This window comes from Loxodonta africana, chromosome 3 (assembly GCF_030014295.1).
Source record: "Loxodonta africana isolate mLoxAfr1 chromosome 3, mLoxAfr1.hap2, whole genome shotgun sequence".
Lineage (NCBI taxonomy): Eukaryota > Metazoa > Chordata > Mammalia > Proboscidea > Elephantidae > Loxodonta > Loxodonta africana.
Window position 1 is genome coordinate 40,771,059 of NC_087344.1, and position 19,512 is coordinate 40,790,570.

A 19,512-nucleotide genomic window follows, 5' to 3' on the forward strand; every position below is an offset into this window, starting at 1 on the left:
ATGGCCCTGGAACAGGCGCTGCAGGCAGCGCGGCAGGGCGAGCTGGACATACTCAAGGCCCTCCATGCTGCCGGCCAGCTGGGGCCCTCAATGCGCGACCCGCTGGACGCGCTGCCCGTGCACCACGCGGCCCGTGCGGGCAAGCTGCACTGCCTGCGCTTCTTGGTGGAAGAGGCCGCCCTGCCCGCCACTGCCCGCGCGCGCAACGGCGCCACGCCAGCCCACGACGCCGCCGCCACCGGCCACCTCGCCTGCCTGCAGTGGCTGCTCTCGCAGGGCGGCTGCCGAGTAGAGGTAGGTCCGCGCCTCTCCAGGGCACCCTCTGGCCCCGAACCCCCTGTAGCTCACGGGTGGGGTTGGGTACCTCCCTGGCCCCCCTGAGCCCCGCATGGAGTTCCTTCCAGAGTGCTTTGCGTGGGGTGGGCTTCCAGGGCTGAGAGCACTCAGGCAGAGGCCCTGGCAAGCTCTGGCCCCTCCCTGGATCGGAACTGGGTGATGGGGAACCAGAGGAGAATTGGGTTCCACTGAGCTGGTATTTACAAGGCGCCTAGAAGAGGGGAAGCACTGACTCCCAAAGTCCTGTGGGGGTTGGGGTCACACAGAGCCCTTGTCCTCCAGGATCAGGTCTGGAAGGAGGTGGGCAGAATAGCACATTCCACCCCAGGCTGAGATGCAGGAAGCCACAGTGTGGAACGGGGTGGTGGGGACTTCCACCAGGCCCTAGGCTGACCCCTGAGCTCAGTGCCTTCACGCCTCCCAGGTCTGAGTTGCTTCACCACCCCTGCCTGTCCTCCTGTTCCCAGGCCCCACCTTGTCTCACTCAGTATCCCCTAGGCTGGCACCAGCCTGACCCCTCCTGAGCTAGAGGAGGAGGCAGCTTGGGCTTGACAGTGGCTCTCCAGCCTGGGACCTGTTGAAAAGAGAGCATCCAACAGGTGCAATATAGCTTCGGCTCTTCTGGAGCTTCCAGTCCATGGGGGCCACAGCCAACAAAGCCACAGACTGAAAGTAAATCAGAACTGCTGGGTCATGTCCTGGAGAGTGACAGGTGCTGCTTGAGCTGGGTGACTGGGGAAGGCCTCTCTGAGAGATGACCTCCAAGAGGAGTCCCGACTGCTGAGAAGGAGGTGACCAGGTGGCAGGCAGACAGTCCTGGGCACCAGGCACAATAAGTGAAAAGCCCGAGGCTTACAGATTCTTGCCTGTAGGAGGGACAGCAAGGAGGTGGGAGTGATTGTAGTAGAGCGAGAGGGCCAAGCTGCCCAGGCTGGGTCCTGCAGGGTCTGGTACGCTCAGGTTAGGAACCTAGAGAATGCTCTGGCTGCCGGGGGAAGCCAGTGGAAAGTGGGCCAGAACTGATTTTCTACTAAGACCACCAGGTTAAGAGGAGGTAGAAGGGGAGAGGTCCCTGAGTTGGGGCCAACAGTTAACACGCCCAGCTGCTAACCAAAAGGTTGGCAGTTTGAGTCCACCCAAAGGTGCCTTGGGAGAAAGAAGTGGCGGTCTACTTCTGAAAAACGAGCCATTAAAAACCTGGTAATCACGGTTCTACTCTGACACACATGGAGTCACCATGAGTCGGAGTCCATTTTTGGCAACCAGTTCCTTTAGAAGGGGAGGAAGCAGGGGTGACTCTGAGCTGGCTTGCTGGGCTCCAAGGATAGCCAGATCCCCACCCCCACCCTCTACCCTCAGAAAGGCAAGGCCCCCTCTCACTCTTCCTGGGAGATGGCTTCTTATCTTCTGGATGGCCCTATTACCACATGGTCCCTGCCCCTTCCTTAAGGGGTGGCATGTGTCTCCCTGAGCTGGTGTCTCCCTGGCCAGAAGCCTCCCTCTCCTCCCTGAACCCAGTGTTCTGCTATGCCCGGAAGCCTCCCTTGCCACTGCAGAGGGAAGAAGCATATGGCCTTGTGCCCAGCTTATCAAGTCCCCTGCCCCCAAGCCCCCGTGGGCTTGGGTGCTGGAGGTGGAAGTGTGTGTGTGAATGTGGGGGTGTTGACCTTGGTCCCTGGTCCTGCCCAGCCTGGAGAGATAAGCAGCTTTAGATATGGGCTATAGCATGCTGGCTTCTAGGGCCTAACAGTTGGTGGAGCCTTGGGGACAGGCCAGAGCCCACAGGCCTATGGCCCTTTCCTTACTGCCACCCCCACCCAGAGGCTCAGACCCACAGTCCCTGAGGCCAGTGAGAAGGGAGGGTCTTCCTCAAGAGCTGGGGCCCAGGACATACTTCACCTGGTCCTGCTCAGGTCACCTCTAGCCAGCTCCGTTCTCTGCGCTCATGGGGACAGATTGAACCCAGCTTCTGGTCATGCACAGGCTGTCCAGCATACAGGAGGGCCTCAGCATCGTCCTCAGCTTCCTGTGGGCCATTGGCGCTCAGCCTCGCCTTCCTCCCTGCTTCTTCCTAGCTGGCAGCCCAGTCCGTTTGTCCTGCCTCAGCCTCACTGATGATTCCCAGTGGTGCCCTGGGCCCCAGTTACCTGCTTTCCTCCCTGTTTCTTTCAGGAGCCCCAGAGCTTCCCTTTCCTCAGAGCTTGGCCTTCCTCTAGCTCTGGGTCTCTCACAAGTTCTTGCTGCCTCAGCCCCCTCTGTCCCCACAGTACCCTCTCCCTCTGGGCTTCATTTCCTGGTCCTCGTCTCACTGTGCCAACCCCTCATGGCTGCCTCAGCTCCTCCCCTGCCCCTGCCCAGCTCCTTGCCACCTCTTTTTTGTCTTACGTGCTTGGCTCTGGAGCTTGTTCTGTTCCAGAACCAGTGCCCACTCTCCCAAATGCAACAGCCTCTGGGCACGCACTTCCAGGTCTCTGGTGTTTCACGTCCTTATCCATGTGACTCACAGCACCCGCCTTCTCCGGTGGACCCACACCTGGAGACTCACAGATAATGATGCATTCCGAATTCTGGGCCCAGACCATCGCCCCCTCCCCTCCCCGGGGTGCCTTGAGGCGGGTCTTGACCAAGCCCCTCCCAGGGGCTGCCTCGCCCACACCTACTGCCACTGGCTGACTGCCCCAGGCCTGCCCACCAGTACCAGAAGCTTCCTCCTATGCAGGGGCAAGAAGATGGTCTATTCCCTGTGGCCAGGAGCAGGAAGGTCTGCTGGGAGGCTGGGTTCTTGGAGGTGCCATTCACAGAAGAGAGGCCTCTCTTCCCACATGACACACTGGGGAGGAGGGAACAAGGGTTTAAGCTGGATGCAGGGGTGCCCCTCAGCATCTTGGTGTCCCTCACCATCTTGGTGGCAGCCTGGAGTAGTCCCAACAACCCAGCCATCCTAGTCCTGCTCAGCCCAGCCACCCGAACTCACTCATTCAGACATTTGCACCTGGTTGCCAGCATTTGTGAGGAGTGAGCACTGATTCTGGCACATGGGACAACACAGAGGTGACAGGGAGCTGGGCAGGTATGGGGGAAGGGCTGAGGCAGCCATGAGGGTGGGCACAGTGTGATGAGGACCAGGGATGTAAGCCCAGGTGCAAACCTGTGAGTATCTGGGTGTCAGGCACTGTGGCTCTGGGCCATGTCTTGAGAGCCTGTTGTGTTCTGGGCTTGTCACAGGGTGACCTCCTGTCCTCAGAAGAGCCCGGCACGGTGGGCCGTTTGTGGACTGAGGGTCAAAAAAAGTCTGTCCAAGGACAGATGCAGGATTCAAACCCCTGGATCAATGCAACCCCAAGAACAGTGGCTAAGTGGGGTCTGGTCTCTCTACCAAGGACGGGGAGAGAGGACAGACTGCCCCGGGGGCTGCCGGGAGGCAGGAGGTGGTTTGAGCCAGCAATGGAGGCAGGACCAGGCTTTTGGACTAACTGCTCTCCTCCCACAGGACAAAGACAATTCTGGTGCCACAGTCCTGCATCTGGCTGCCCGCTTCGGCCACCCCGAGGTGGTAAACTGGCTGCTGAATCATGGCGGTGGGGACCCCACCGTGACCACAGACACAGGCACCCTGCCTGTCCACTATGCTGCCGCCAAAGGAGACTTCCCCTCCCTGAGGCTGCTCATCAGACACTACCCTGAGTAAGGACGCCTTTTGGGACCTCTGGGTGGGGTGGGCCAGGGCTCAGGGGAGTCCAGAGCCGGCCATGTCATTCTGCAATCCAGGGAGTGGCCACTCCTGTGGCCTTCCCAGTGGCCAGGGAGCCAGGTGGGAGGCAGCACCTCTCCTAGCTGAGATTTCTCCCCTTGAGGGGCTCCCCATGGTCACTTGCCCCAGAGCTATGCAGGCAGATGCTGCCCTGGGGCTCTCCCAAGCTCAGGTCTGTGACAATATGCAAGGCTGTTCTAAATGGAATAGGGGCGCCATGGTACCTTCTAGGCCTCCTCATGTAGGAAGAGGAGGAGCTGCACCAGTTATCTAACTCCCTATCCAGCCCCTCCCCACCCTGCCCAGAACCTCCCCACCCCCACCCCTTCTCCTAGGCCCAGAGGTCCCTGACAAGGCCATTAAGAGAGTAGCTGGTCATTTCCTGTGGCCCTGTCAGCCCATCCCTGCTACTCAGGTGGGGACGGGGCACCCAGGCCTTCTAGCACCCTTGGCCTGAGCAGCTAGTCTAAGAAAGCAGCTGGCCAGGGGGCTGGGAGCTTCCCAGGGCAGGATGGGGGCAAAGGGAGAATGGGGCTCACGTGGGGATGCTGGGGGACAGCTACCCAGACCCGTCTGAGGGAGTGGGGACCCATGGCCACAGGGACCTGAGGTGGGATGGGGGCTCTGACCAGCATCCCTTATGAGACAAGTGGTGAAAGAGGTCCCAGCCATAGGAGGGGGGGCAGCTTTGGGGTGAGAGTGCCCACTGCTCCACTCCTGAGGGCACCTGCAGGGCCACTGGCCACCAGGGAGCAGGTAGGAGGCCAGCCCACTACAAGACTTCATGTTAGGGTAGCTACAGCTGGCAGCCGCTTGGGGCAGGCACACTGGCACAGATGCAGGGTGTCCCTACACCCACCAGGCTCCAGTGTGCTCTCAGCTGGTTCTGTTCTCACTAGGCAAGAGGTCTCCTGGTTTGTTCAGTAGGTAGCCAACAGGTGCTCCACCCAGGCAAGGACCCTCTTTTCAGCCACCTCAACAGGGGCCACTTGGCAGCTACTACAGTGTGAATTCTCACTTCCCTACAAGCTGGCAGTTGGATCATGTCAGAGACTGGGGCTTCAGAGGACAAGCCCAGAGACCCTTGAGTGCAGGTCCCGGCCTGGACCCATTAGCACCCTAGAGGGCTCTGTCACTGACCACTGAGTTAGACTCTCCAGGTTGGCATGTGGGAGCCGTGGCTCTGAAGGTCCCACCCCCACTGCAGTGATTCTGATGTACATACAGGGGTGGGGACTGCTGCTCCTGTCCTACCCCCTCGCTTAAAGCAGAGGGCACTGAGGTCCTAAGAGGGGAGGATTGTGGTCACACAGCAAGTAGACCTTCCATCAAACCTAACATGCCCAGGAAACTACAGCTGATGGCAAGGTCCACTTAGCTAGCCCAAACTGTGACTTATGACCTGAAAGTGTAATGAAAAATGTGGACGAGAGGGGTGAGGAGAGCCCCAGGCTGACCCCTGAGCCCCTCCTCACAGAAAAGCCTGAGGTCCAGGATGAGCCAGAGCCCTTCGTGGGCTGGAGTACCAGGCCTTAGGGAGTCTCTCCTGTTCCGTGGTACACCCTTGTAGACTTGGGGTCCTGGGGACCCTGGCCCCCTCCCAGGCCATGCCAGGTGCTGGCTGTGATTAGGCCCAGATGGCCCAGGTTGATGGGCCTCCAGCCTCCACAGGAGTGGCCATGAATCTCAGGGAGGAAGACAGGAGACTCGGGCTTTGTCCCTGCAGTGGCCTGTGGCCTGGCTGATAAGGAGGTGCCTTGTGTGGTTGCCAGGCTGGGCTCAGGCAGGCGGAGGTGGTGGGGAATTAGGTGGGGCCTGATGGGCAGGGGGTCAGGGACTGGTGGGCCCCCGTAGCCTTCCACCTTGGAGGGTGGAGAGTCCCCCTCCCCAAGGCTGGGGACACTCAGGGCTGGGGCTTGGGGAGGGCAGACGCTCCAGCTGCCGAAGCGGCAGGGCCCAATCAGGGGACCTAGGCAGCCAGCTCAGAGCTGCTGCTGGCTCCATGCTCTCCCGTGCCTCCAGCCTGCTGTGAATCACCGTGAATTATTCACAAGGGCTTAGCTCTCTCTCTGGTGGCGGGTGAGGGAGGAAGAGCTCAGATACAGGAGGGAAACTCGATCCCACCCAGGGAGGCCAAAGAGTCCATGGCCATGGCAGTGACAAGCTGCAGAGGAGGTGACGGGCTGGCCAGCATCAGGAGGGCCCAGTGAATGCCCAGGCAGCTTGGTGAAAGCAGACCCGCAGGCTGAGAGGGCTTGGGATTAAGGAGGACTCTGCGGCCCCCCAGACTACCCCGAGTCTACCCTGTTCATTGTAGAAATTCTCCCAGAAGCCAAAGAATTGCCACAGTGACCTCAGGGCCACTGCCCCTATGAGGGCCTTCCCCCTGAGCTCCCCGTGGAAGAAGAATTCTTAAACTGGGGGGCCTGGGGGCTTGCAAGAGCCAGGCTGGAGCTGTTTCTGGCCTTGTGTCCTGAGGGAGATGGAGGCAGGAGCCATAGTGGCTGGGAGGGCGGAAGGAAGAGCTCGGCTGGGGCAGGTGGAGGAAGGGCAAGGGGCAGGGAGCCCTCAGAGCCCTGACCACCCTCCAGACACTGTCCAGGCCCAGGAACAACCTCGTGCTCACTGGCCTTCTCCAAATCAGCTTCCGGCTGCCCCGGGGACCTGAGCAGCCAGGGGGAGCTCAGGCCACCAGGAGCCATGGGGGCTGCTGAGAGTAGGGAGGTTCCAGCTCTCGCTTCCTTCTGGCTCCCATGCTCTGTGGGTCAGTATTGAACTGGAAGATAAGTCTGCTCAGAGATTTTTATCACCTCCGCCTCCCTGAAGATTCTCCCACAGCCTCCCCCAGCACCCCCAGGGGAGGATTGGGACATGCCCTGGCCAGGAGTCTAAGAGTCAGGATAAAACCAGAGCAGATCCTACCTGCTGAAGCCCCACAACCACTTGAGGAGGTAGGCTCTAGAATCAGCCCATTTTACAGATGGACCCACTCCACCAATACTTAATGAGCACCTATGCCAGGCAGTTGCCTAAGTGAACCAGACAGACAAATGGCCCTGCCTTGTAGAGCTGACAGATGTGGAAATGGCATCTCGGAGAGGCCCCATGACTGGCCAAGGTCAGAGGCCATCACTGATTTGCTGAGGGGGCCATGCCCCCCCCCCAGTCTGTCCCCGACTCCCGGTCTGGCTCTGGTCTCTTGGGCCTCTCCAGTGCCAGTGAACAGCCAGGACTTCCCCTTCACTTAAGCAAAGCATCAGCATGGAACCTGGCTGTTTCCTCTGCGTAGCCCAGCCCCAGGGCTCAGGCAGCCTCCACCCAGGGCAGAAGAGGCTTCTCTCCCCTTCAGGTGGACAGCTCAGCTCTCACCCTGGAAGGCTGGGGTTCTGCCTGGACCCGAGGCTGCCCCATACCTGCTGGCCTTGTTTCTGCTCAGCCAGGGGGCACTCATTCATTCTTCATTACCTCCCCACCCAGGTCCATCCTTGGTGTTTGTCCAGGTCACTTTTGAAACAGGGCCTGGAGGCAGCGCCCGTACTGGCCAGTCCTCGCCAGGGGGCAGTGGCCCTTGTGCCCTGAGCCAGGTGGAGGCTCTGAGAAGGAGGGGTCTGGGGGGATTGGAAATGCCACTCTGGAAGTGGGGAGGAGCCCAGGAGGCCCCCTCAGAAACCCCTCACGCTGTCTCTCCTACTGCTTTCCTCCCTGATCCAAGACCCCATCATCTCACGGGGGCCTAGTGCTGCACTCCCAACCCCAACAGTCACCCTGCCTCTGTCATTGCCCCCTTCCTGAGTCCTTTGAAAATGTCCACAGGCTCCCCACTCACTACCCATGAGGGAAGGCCTTCCTCCATCCAGACCCCCTCCCTGGCCACACCCCCAGTAGGTCTCCCCATCAATTACTCTGCTCCCCTTTCCTAGCCTCTTTGCTGTTCCTCCAACAAGCCAGCACCCCAGGGCCTTTGCACTGGCTGTCCATCTGCCTGGAACTCTCCCCCAGAGAGCCCCATAGCTGCTCCCTCCCTCCTTCCAGCCCTTGATCCTATCTTACCTTCTCAGTGGTAAGACCTACCTGAGCCTGTTTCAATCCTAACTCCCATGACACACACTCACTCCCTGTCTTCCTCACTCTTTTTTTTTTTTTCTTTTTTGCCCCCCGATACTTTATTTATTAGAGCAGTTTTAGGCTTACAGAAAAATTGCACAGAAAGCACGGGGAGTTCCCCTCTGCCCTCTCTGCCCCCCCGCACACGGATTCCCTTATTATTAACATCTCACATTCCAGTGGTACGTTTGTTGCAATTGGTGAACGGACACTGATACATTATTATTAACTTAAAAAAAAGAAAAAAAAGCAGTTGCCTTTGAGCGGACTCATGGTGACTCCATGTGTGTCAGCAGAACTGTGCTTCATACGGTTTTCAATGGCTGATTTTTCAGAAGTAGATCGCCATGCCTGTCTTCTGAGGGGCCTCTAAGGGCTCACCTTTCAGTTAGCAGGTGCGCACGCTAACCAGTTGTACCACCCAAGGACTCCATTATTAGCTGAAGTTCATAGCTTACGTTAGGTTCACACTTTGTGTTGTATAGCCCTATGGATTTTGATAAATGCTTAATGTCATGTGCCCTCCTTTACCGTATTGTACGGGGTAGTTTCACTGACCCCCAAACGCTCCGCTTTTTCATCTCTCTTCCCTCTCCCTGACCCCTGGCAGCCACTGACCTTAATGTCTCCGTAGTTTCGCTTCTTTCAGGATGTCATATTGGAATCACATTGTGTGTAGCTTTTCAGACTAGCTTTCTTGTTCCCAATTCCACCTGGCCCTTCCTTTCTCAGAGTAGTTTGATAGGAGGTGATGGGAGTGCTCCTTAAGGGGGGGGGGGCCATGAAAAGCCTTTCTGAGGAGGTAAGAGCTGAGGAAGAAGGAGTCAACATGAGAGCATTGCAGGAGAGGCACTGACGGGTACGGAGATCTGAGGTGCTCAAGCTTGGCTTTACCAAGTACCAGAAAGAAGGCCCGGGAGGCTGGGAGAGTTGCAGGAAGTGAAGGCTTCCAAAGACATTCTAGGCACACTCACGGATTGGGATGTAAGGCTGATTGTTGTTAGTTGTTGTTCTTGCTGGTTGCCATCGAGTCCATTCTGACTTACGGTAACCCCATGTATACAAAGTAGAACTGTGCTCCATAGGGTTTTCAAGGCTGTGGCCTTTCAGAAGCAGATTGCCAGGTCTTTCTTCCGAGGCAGCTCTGGGTGTGTTCAAACCACCAACCTTTTGGCTAGTAGTCAAGTGCTTAATCCTTTCTGCCACCCAGAGATCCCTGACTATTCTAGAGCCCTGCTGAATTCTAGGCTCCATTTCTTCCCTAAAAAAAAATGTTGCCGTTGAGTTGATTCCGACTCATAGTTACCCTATAAGACAGAGGAGAGCTGCCCCATAGGGTTTCTAAGGAGCAGCTGGTGGGTTTGAACTGCTGACCTTTTAGTTAGCATCCAAGCTCTTAGCCAGTGCACCACCAGGACTCCATATTTGTACCCTGGGCCAGGCCTAATTTGGATCTTTTAAAATAAACCAGGAGGACGCCGAGAGACCCAGAGCAGACAAAGGTGCCAGGACTTTCTTTTCATAGCTGTCCTACACCACAGTGATGAGATAGTGTCCTCACAGTGTAAGTCCTTGCTGGCCTCCCTTGGGGCAGGAATTATTGGCAGTGGTGAGGACCACTGGAAATGTCAGACTCAGTGGGCAGATAACTCCTTGTTCCTTGTGGCAGCATTAACAGTGACCTGGCTCAAGTCCTGGATGAATGTCCACTAACCTTTACAAGCATTCCACATTGTTTCTGGGTAATTGGAGTATGACTTAATAGTCACAGTCTGTCCACATCATCTTTTTTCCCAAGAGAAAGAAAAACACACATGCCGTGATTGATATGATCAGTGATAGGGAGCTTCACGCTGAGAAAGACAGCTTTGGCCAAGGGTCTTCAGTGACTCCTAGGGTTTGGACACAGGAAGAAGAGTGGCGTGGAGTCCTTTACTGAGACAGAGAAGGTGGGGAGGGAGGGACTGAGGGCGACAATCTGAGAGATTTGCTTTAGGTTTGTATCTGAGTTCCCTACGGCTGCTGTGACACAAATACCACAAGTGAGTGGCAGTAAAGAACAGGGTTTTATTTTCTCACAGTTCAGGAGGCTGGAAGTCCGAATTCAGGGCTCCAACTCTAGGGGAAGGCTCTCTCTGTTGGCTCTGTTGGGCAGATCCTTGTCTCTTTCAGCTTCTGTAGCGCCGGTGTTCCTTGATTCCTTGGCAGTCTTCACGCACATCTATCTTCTTCCGGTTTGTGCTAGCTTCTGGGTCTAAAATGGTCTTTTCATAACTCAGAAGTGATTAGGTTTAGGACCCAACCTACACTGATATGGCCTCATTAACATAACAGAGAAAACCCTATTCCCAGATAGGATCACATCCACAGGTAGAAGAGCTTAGATTCCAACATATATTTTGAGTGGACACAATTCAGTGCATAACAGCATGTAAAGTTTGAGAGGCCTGTGAAATGTACAGGTAGATAAGGTGGTCTGAAGTGGGGGGCTGGATGTGGGGTCCAGGTCCAAGCTACAGAGAGGAGCAGCATCAGGAAGATGGATGGCCTTTGACCCCAAGGAAGTAGACAGTCTCACCAGGGCACGAGTGCACTTAGAAAGGAGGAGGGCTGCCTTGTGGCCTGGGGCCCCCCAATATTTGGAGGGGGGTTGAGGATGAGGGGCCAGCAAAGGAGGCTGAGAAGCGCCTGGCCAGTGTCCACATGGGTGCATGTCTTGGTCATCTAGTGCTGCTACAGCAGAAATACCATAAGTGGATGGCTTTAACAAAGAGACATTTATTCTCTCACAGTCCAGTAGGCTAGAAGTCCAAGTTCAGGGCGCAGGCTCCAAGGGAAGGCTTTCTCTCTCTGTCAGCTCTGGAGGAAAGTCCTCATCATCAGTCTTCCCTTGGTCTGGGAGCATCTCAGCACAGGAACATCAGGTCCAAAGGATGTGCTCTGCTCCCGACACTGCTTTCTTGGTGGTATGAAGTTCCCATGACTCTCTGCTCACTTCTCTCTTTTATCTCTCAAAAGAGCTTAGCTTAAGACACTATCTAATCTTGTAGACCTCATAAGTATAATCTTATAGACCTCATCAGTATAATTGACACTAATCCATCTTATTACATCATAGTGGTAGGATTTACAACATATAGGGAAGTCACATCAGAAGATAAAATGGTAGACAATCATACAAGGGAATCATGACCTAGCCAAGCTGACAGATATTTTGAGGGGACACAATTCAATCCATGACAATGTGCGTCCAGGAAGCCAAGAGAAGTGAGTGTTTAGAAGAGCGGACGGATCCTCTGTGCTGACCGCCAGTGAGTCGTCAAGACACTTGAGGACAGAGAAACCTCTGGGTGGTAACATGGAGGTGCCAATGTCAAGACTCAATGACAGATGAGGAGGGACAGTGGGTCAGGACAAGGGGGCAGCTGGGAAAGCCAAGACCTCCCTCCCCTAGGAGGAAAAGTTGAACTTTTCAAAAGCTTCCTCACAAGAGGCCGCTGAGAAGCCGGCCAGCAATTAGGATGCCCATATGCCATGTGAGGAAACCAAGGCTCAGGAAGTTAAGGAACTCATCAGGGCCCCCATAGTGGGGTATAGAGTGAAGGCTGAGCAGAGGTAGGGGCTTGGTCCTAGAACATTTTCTTGTGGCCATTGGCATGGTGGGCTGGAACCAAGCCAGGTCCAGAAGTCAGAAGTCCTACCAGGACCCTACTCCTCTCCTCAAAGCAAGTGGCCTCTGGGTGGCACAAACAATGCCCATTTCTGGGCCCCGGCCTGACCCATGCTTGGCAGGGAGTGGCACCCAGGCCAGCAGTACCCCCCACCCATGGCCGATCCTCCAGAGGCTTGGGGAGCAGGAATTTTAGAATCAAATAGAGGCTCCCCTTCCCAGGCCGTGCTGGGCGCCAGGCTGTGTGCGGTACAAGGACATTCTCATCCAGTCCTCATGGGCTGGGGCAGCGCTGATCACCCCATTTCATGGATGGGTTTGAAAACTCAAAGGGACAAGAAACAAAACCATCACGCAGCCAGAGAGGGAGACCACCAGGCTCACGTCAGATCCCTTTGCAGCAGAGGCTGGGCCCCTCGGAAATCCCTGGTTGCGCCCTTCTCCAGCACATCCCACCAACACACACACGGAACTGAACTCGTCAGCAAAGCAGGATTCCCAAGTTCTGGGCAGCTCAGCCCAGTGAGTCTGTGGAGAATAGCAGTGGTCCATTCCGTGCATTGGGGTGTGGGAGGCACAGACAGACAGACGGACAGAAGGCAGGAGGGGGTGTGAACATGCATACCTGGAGTCTGTAAAAATGGCATGGGATGGTGTCTGACCTCCTCTAACTTCACAAGGTGGAGGGAAGACCAAGATCAACAGCCCAAGGCTGATGCATATGAGGTGGAGATCAGACATGCCTCCTCTCTCTTCCATCTTCACCAATTCTGACACCAGCCATCCCTCCCGTAGCACTCTCTACTTCTCTGCTGGGTTCGATAACACATTGCAATGGTCACACAGAACTCACAGACCATACTCATGATTATGGGGTTTATTAGGGAAAACAGGTTACAAGTCAGGATATAGTTCTTCCATCAGGATAGCCTCTTCTCAGCTATGCCCACAGGCACTCCCCTCTCTCACCCTCGGCCTCTGCCCTGTTTGGGCAGGTGTTAAAAATCTATTCTAGCTCTGCCGATAAGTGCCCAGAGGCACCCCGTTCCACCAGCCAGCCTCCTGCCCAAAGATGCTCAGCCTTCTCACTCTGTGGGCCAGGAAGCCCACCAAGCCATCTCCTGCCGGTCTCTTCTGTTGCTGTTTCTCTGCCACCACCTCTCACAGTCTTCAGTATTACAGAGTGTTCTCTCTCACTCACTCTCAGTCTCCTGGTTCCAGGGGCTTCTTAGCACAAGGATCCCAGGTCCAAAGGATACATTCTGCTCTTGGTTCTCCTTCCTTGGTGGTAGTGGCGTCCTCTCCTTCCCGCCTCTGGGTTGGCTCATTTAAAGCCCAGCAGGACAACAAAACTGACCAATCCCCTTGGTGAGACACAATTACCCTGTTTGCACAGTCCCACCCAATCACTCCGGTGGGAGTTAAAAGACCATGGTGAGAAAGGCCACATAAAAGCAGTTAATCACACCTCAGGGTCAGAAGCCTAAATCCTGTCTGCCTCTTTCTCATCTGATGACCTTAGTCTCGTTACTTAAGCCCTCTATGCCTCAGCTTCCTTGTTTGGAAAAAGTGAACAACACTGACACTGACCCTGTGGGGTGGTTAGGAGGCCTAGATGAGAGAATGTGGGCATTGTGCCCAACACAGTGCTTGGGTGACAGTAAATGTTCACTAAATGGTGGCTGCTATATTATTATCCATTATTATTATTACTACCCAAAAAAAACCCCAAACCAGTTGCCGTCGAGTTGATTCTGACTCATAGCAACCCCATGTGTGTCAGAGCAGAACTGTGCTCCATAGGGCTTTCAATGGCTTATTTTTCAGAAGCCGATCTCCAGGCCTTTCTTCTGAGGTGACTCTGGGTGAATTCGAACCGCCAACCCTTGGGTTAGTAGCTGAGTGTTAACTGTTTGCACCACCCAGGGACTCCCATTATCACTACTACTATTATTAATTCATCTCTCCAGTGATGGGAGTTTTATTTTGTTTTCTTTCTCATCCATATTTTTATAATTTTTCCCAGTGAGCATGAGGATACCCACTCTTCTTCTTGCCTCCAGGACAAGGTACATGCGGATAACAAGGCTGGGACCACACTCCCACCCAGGCCCATCCACGTAGCTGCCCCATGTCCTGGGGTCTCCCAGGCTGGAGGCTCTAACTCTAGAATGGGGGTCATGAATACAGGGGCAAAGACACTAACAGCGATGAGCTTGGCCAGTTACTGAGTGGTTATTACAGTCCAGGGGTGCATCCTGCTCTTCACCGGCTGACTCACCTGATCTACACATCACCCCTGGGTGTCAGCAGCATCTCCTACGGCTGAGCACTCCCTTCTCCTTGAAGCTCTCTCTTCACTTGGTCACCTCCCACCTCTATGACTGCTCCTTCTCTGTTTCCTTTGCCGACCCCCATGTTCTCTCTGACAGCTCACTGTTGGGGTCTCAGGCCTGGTCCCTGTTTAAACATTGTCCATTCCCTCCACCCAGGGCTTTCAGTGTCGCTGCTGGGCCAACAACTCCTAATTTCATCCTTGACTATTAACCTAATGATTGGTGGTTTGACCCACAAGTAGTACCATAGAAGAAAGGCCTGGCTATCTGTTTCCATAAAGATTACAGCCAAGAAAACCCTAAGGAACAGTTCTGCTCTTAACACATGGGGTCGCCATGAGTTGGAATCAACTTGATGGCAATGGGTTTGGTTTTTTTTGGTTTGGTCTCATCCTTGAATTCTAGACTCATCACCCAACTGCCTACATGACTGATGTCTCTCTCCACGTAGGTGTGCAAAGGGCACCTCAAACTTCCCCTGGCCAAAAGTCAAACTCTTGATTTTTCCACAGTAAGATCTTCCCGTCGTCGTAAGAAGCAACTCCAGCCTCCAGTTGCCCTCACACGTCATTCCCTCACATCCAGTCTGTCGGTGGATCGGATCTGGGGCTGCCCTTGAGAACAGAGCTAGAATCTGGCCACATCCCATCACCCCTGCCCCATCCTCCTTCAGGCCACTGTTATCCTGCCCTGGATTATTGCAACTATCCCTACCTGGTCTCCCTGCTGTGCCTTTTCCCTTCTGTGGTTTATTCTCAATGCAGCAGCAGCCAGTTGTTGTTGTTAGGTGCCCTCAAGTCGGTTCCGGCTCATAGTGACCTTATGTACAACAAAACGAAAACACTGCCCTGTCATGCACCATCCTCACAGTTGTTGTTTTGCTTGAGCCTGCTGTTGCAGCCACTGTGTCAATCCCTCTCGTTGAGAGTCTTCCTCTTTTTCGCTGACCCTCTATTTCACCAAGCATGATGTCCTTCTCCAGGGACTGATCCTTCCTGGCAACATGTCTAAAGTGTATGAGACGCAGTCTCGCCATCCTTGCTTCCAGGGAGCATTCTGGTTGTACTTCTTCCAAGACAGATTTGTTTGTTCTTTTGGCAGTCCATGGTATATTCAATATTCTTTGCCACCACCACAATTCAAAGGCATCAATTCTTCTCCATTCTTTCTTATTCACTGTTCAACTTTCACATGCATATGATGCTACTGAAAACACCATGGCTTGGGTCAGGTGCACCTTAGTCCTATGCCACCAGGGTTTCCCTTATTGGTCTAGTTGTGAAGATTTTTGTTTTCTTTATGTTGAAGTGTAATCCCTACTGAAGGCTGTGGCCTTTGATCTTCATTAGTAAGTGCTTCAAGTCCTCTTCACTTTCAGCAAGCAAGGTTGTATCATCTGCATAACACAGGTTGTTAATGAATCTTCTTATAATCCTGATGCCACGTTCTTCTTCATATAGTCCAGCTTCTTGGATTATTTGCTCAGCATACACATTGAATAGGTATCGTGAAAGGATACAACCCTGATGCACACCTTCCGTGACTTTAAACCACGCAGTATCCCCTTGCTCTGTTTGAATGACTGTCTCTTGATCCATGTATAGATTCCTCATGACCACTACTAAGTGTTCCAGAATTTCCGTTTTCTGCAATGTTATCCATGATTTGATATGATCCACACAGTCAAATGTCTTAGCATATTCAATAAAACAGGTAAACATCTTTCTGGCATTCTCTGCTTTCAGCCAGGATTCATCTGACATTAGCAATGATATCCCTGGTTCCACATCCTCCTCTAAATCTGGCTTGAATTTCTGGCAGGTCTCTGCTGATATACTGCTGCAGCAGCCCGAGGGACCAGATTTTGACATCCCTCCCCCATCTCAGGGTACAAGCAGATCCTTCCAATGGCCCAGGGGGCCCTCCACAAGCTGCCCCCACCCCAACCTCACCTTCAGCCACACTGGCCTTCTCTTTCTGTTCCTGGAACATGTTCCACCCTCGGGCTTTGGGAATGCTGTTCCCCCACAGTCCCAGGCCTTCCTCCCTCACCTCCGTTTACCAGTACCAGTGGCTGTGGAGTCAAGTCTGACTCTTGGCAACCCCATGTGTGTCAGAGTAGAACTGTACTCCATAGGGCACCTCCGATGGCTGATTGTTGGGAAGTAGATTGCCAGGCCTTTCTTTTGAGGTGCCTCTGAGTGGACTTGAACCTCCAACCTTTCTATCAACAGCAGAGCTTGTTAACTGTTTATACCACCCAGGGACTCCTGTCTTCTTTTAGTCTTTGCTTGTTTCTCATCTTCACAGTGAGGCCCTCCCTGAATCCCACCCCCAGTCCCTGGCATTCCCTCTCTTCTGCCCCAACTTTATTCTTCTCCACAGCACCATGTCAGGTGACCACCTGTGCATTTCTTCACTTTTTTTTTTACTCTTATGCTGCTATTTATTTAATATTTCTTGATTTTTTTAAGGTCTGTCTCTTGCAGCTCGATTTCACCTGTTCTTTGTTGAGTGCTTTGTCCCCAGTGCCTGGGACAGAGCAGGTGCTCAGTAAATGTCTGTCAAATGAATGGACAAATAAGCCCTATGAGAAGGGACTGCTGTTATTCCAGGAACAGAGGGGTCCAGCATCTCCCCAGAGCCTCCCTGTCTCCAGAGCCCATGTTACTCCAGAGTACTAGCTGTGGATGGGCTTGGTAACAGGGATAGGCTGGGAGTGCCACCACTGCCCCCTGCTGGCCCAGATCCTGCCTGGTGCCAACTCCTTGGGCCCAGGCCAGCTGGCTGGGTGTCCCTGGGTCACAGACACCTGCCAACCAGGTGCTGGGAGGGCAGGCTAACTGCACACACTGCCTTGGGCCTCTCCTAGGAGCCAGAGGGGGCCCAGGGCCCTGGATGGTGGATCACTCGGGCCTCTGATCCCCAGGACCCCAGCACTCGCTGTGCATTGGTAACAGGGTGAATAATTCAGGCCACTGGGTGTTGGTCATGAAATATTGAACAGGCTGCTACTGACTCACCAGCATGAGAGTGCAGATGCAGGGGCAACGCAGGTACTGGGGCATGGAGACCAGTGGCCAAGGGCCAGAGTGTTCCTGAGGAGAGGCATGTGGGTGGGTGCTTGGTCTTCTAAGCTCTGGACACAGTGTGGCGATGTGTCCCAGGCCTGGCCCCTGCTTCACCCAAGATGAAAGAGGGCCATGTTCAACATCAGCCTGGCAAATGGCAGGTCTGTTGTTTGGGGAGGGGTGGTGCCCACATTAGGGAGGAAGGAGAGGGCAGGGGTTGGGTGCCATGGGGTCTGAGGGGTCAGGAAAGTGGGCAGAGGCCCAGGGGTGGAGGGACAGGGAGAAGTCTGCTTGGGGAGGGGGGGAAGGACAGAGGAGTGTGGGAGGAGGAGAGGGAGCCAGGTCATGGGAGGGGTGACAAGAGGGTGGATGGATGGTGGGGGAAGGCAGGTGGGAGGGAGGATGTGAAGCCAGATGAAGAATTGCCCTTCCTGGGGTAGAGAGGGCTGATCCGAGAACAGTGGGACATACCCGCCACCTTTGGCTTCTTTGAGGGTGGTGGGCAGCTCTGGAGTCTGGACCTAGATTGTGGCTCTACTTAGTGCCCAGCTGTGGTAACTGCACCCTGTGCTGTCTATTCCTAAACCAAGCCCTCCGTACCCATTGCCATGGAGTCGATTGATTCTGAAACCAAGCCCTACAGGCACTACACCAAACCCTAGAGGCACTCATTTGCAGTCAAAAAAATTGAGGCTCAGGGCTGTGGTCAAGCCAGTGTCTCTGCTCCCCTGCAGCAGTCCGGGCCACTGGGCTGGTTCCCTCTTCCCCAGTCAGAACAGTCCCAAGCTAGGGCCCTGGGAAGCCCCTGGGACCAGATCCCAAGCCCTCCTCATTCCATCCTTTCAACTCCCTGCGTGCCTACTATGGGCCAGGCCCTATGTCACACACAGATGTGTGTTCAAATGCCACTTACTAGCTGTGTAACCTTGGGCAAGACACAGCCCCTGAGCCTCAACTGTCCCTCTGCAAAATGGGAATGATAATAGGGCCTAAGAGCATTCAGAAAGCTTTACTCAGAAAATGGTGGCCACGCCGTGGGGCTGCCAGAATTACAAAGCGGGATGCCAATTAAATTTGACTTTCAGATAAACAACGAATACTTTTTTAGTATAAGTATGTTCCAAATATCGAGACCCGCGGTGACATTGGTCAGTATGCCTGAAAAGGTAGGGAGAGGCCAGGTCACTGCGGTCCCTGCAGGCCTTGGTGAAAAAGGCAAGTGACTCAGAAAGATTTGCATTTTAGAAAGGAAGGGGCAAGCCAGATGGGACTCAGAGGGAGTCCTAGAGGCAGGAGCCCTGTGGCCAGGCCCTCTCCGACCCAGGGAGCCCCGGAAGGGACCGAGGGGTGTAGGGAGGCTTGGGTGGGGGGAGCAGGAGCAGAGAGCCAATGGGGCTGCGTCTCCGCAGGGGAGTGAATGCCCAAACCAAGAATGGTGCCACGCCCCTGTACCTGGCGTGCCAGGAGGGCCACCTGGAGGTGACGCAGTACCTGGTGAAGGAGTGTGGCGCAGATCCGCACACGCGTGCTCACGACGGCATGACCCCACTGCATGCCGCCGCGCAGATGGGCCACAGCCCTGTCATCGTGTGGCTGGTGAGCTGGGGGGGGGATGGGGGCGGGGCCCGGGCGAAGCCAGCATGGGGAGGGGCAGGCCCTGGAAGTGGGCTCAGCAGGTAAGGCCAGGGGACAGGGGGTGGGGCCAGAAAGGGGCTGGCGCCAGCCCGGGTCCCTCCTCCCCCGCCCTACTGCTACCCAGGTGAGTTGCACCGACGTGAGCCTGGCGGATCAGGACAAGGATGGCGCCACGGCCATGCACTTCGCGGCTAGCCGCGGCCACGCCAAAGTGCTCAGCTGGCTCCTGCTGCACGGGGGCGAGATCTCAGCGGACCTGTGGGGCGGGACCCCGTTGCACGACGCCGCAGAGAACGGGGAGCTGGAGGTCAGAACTAGACGCGGGAGGGGCGGTCCGGGCACGAGTGGGCGGGGCTGGGGCCCAGAAGGGACGCGGGCGCCCTCTGCTGGCATCGCGCTCTCTGCACAATCCTGCTCTGGAGTGGGGGTCACGGCTCACAGACGGAGTTCTCAGAGCGTGCCCCCACAGTGCTGCCAGATCCTGGTAGTGAATGGCGCGGAGCTGGATGTCCGCGACCGTGACGGGTACACGGCTGCCGACCTCTCGGACTATAACGGCCACAGCCACTGCACCAGCTACCTGCGCACCGTGGAGAACCTGGTACGTCC

General features: G+C 55.2%; 1 protein-coding gene across 3 annotated transcripts in view; it reads left to right on the forward strand.

Moving 5' to 3' along the window:
* The window catches only part of ESPN (espin), a 36,392-nt gene continuing 16,880 nt past the window's right edge, over positions 1-19,512 (forward strand). For all 3 annotated transcript variants that reach the window (XM_064281165.1, XM_064281166.1, XM_064281167.1), the window contains exons 1-5: positions 1-294; positions 3,827-4,020; positions 18,678-18,864; positions 19,028-19,210; positions 19,373-19,504. In XM_064281165.1, the coding sequence (XP_064137235.1) occupies positions 1-294; positions 3,827-4,020; positions 18,678-18,864; positions 19,028-19,210; positions 19,373-19,504 (990 nt within the window). The remainder of the gene's footprint in view (positions 295-3,826; positions 4,021-18,677; positions 18,865-19,027; positions 19,211-19,372; positions 19,505-19,512) is intronic.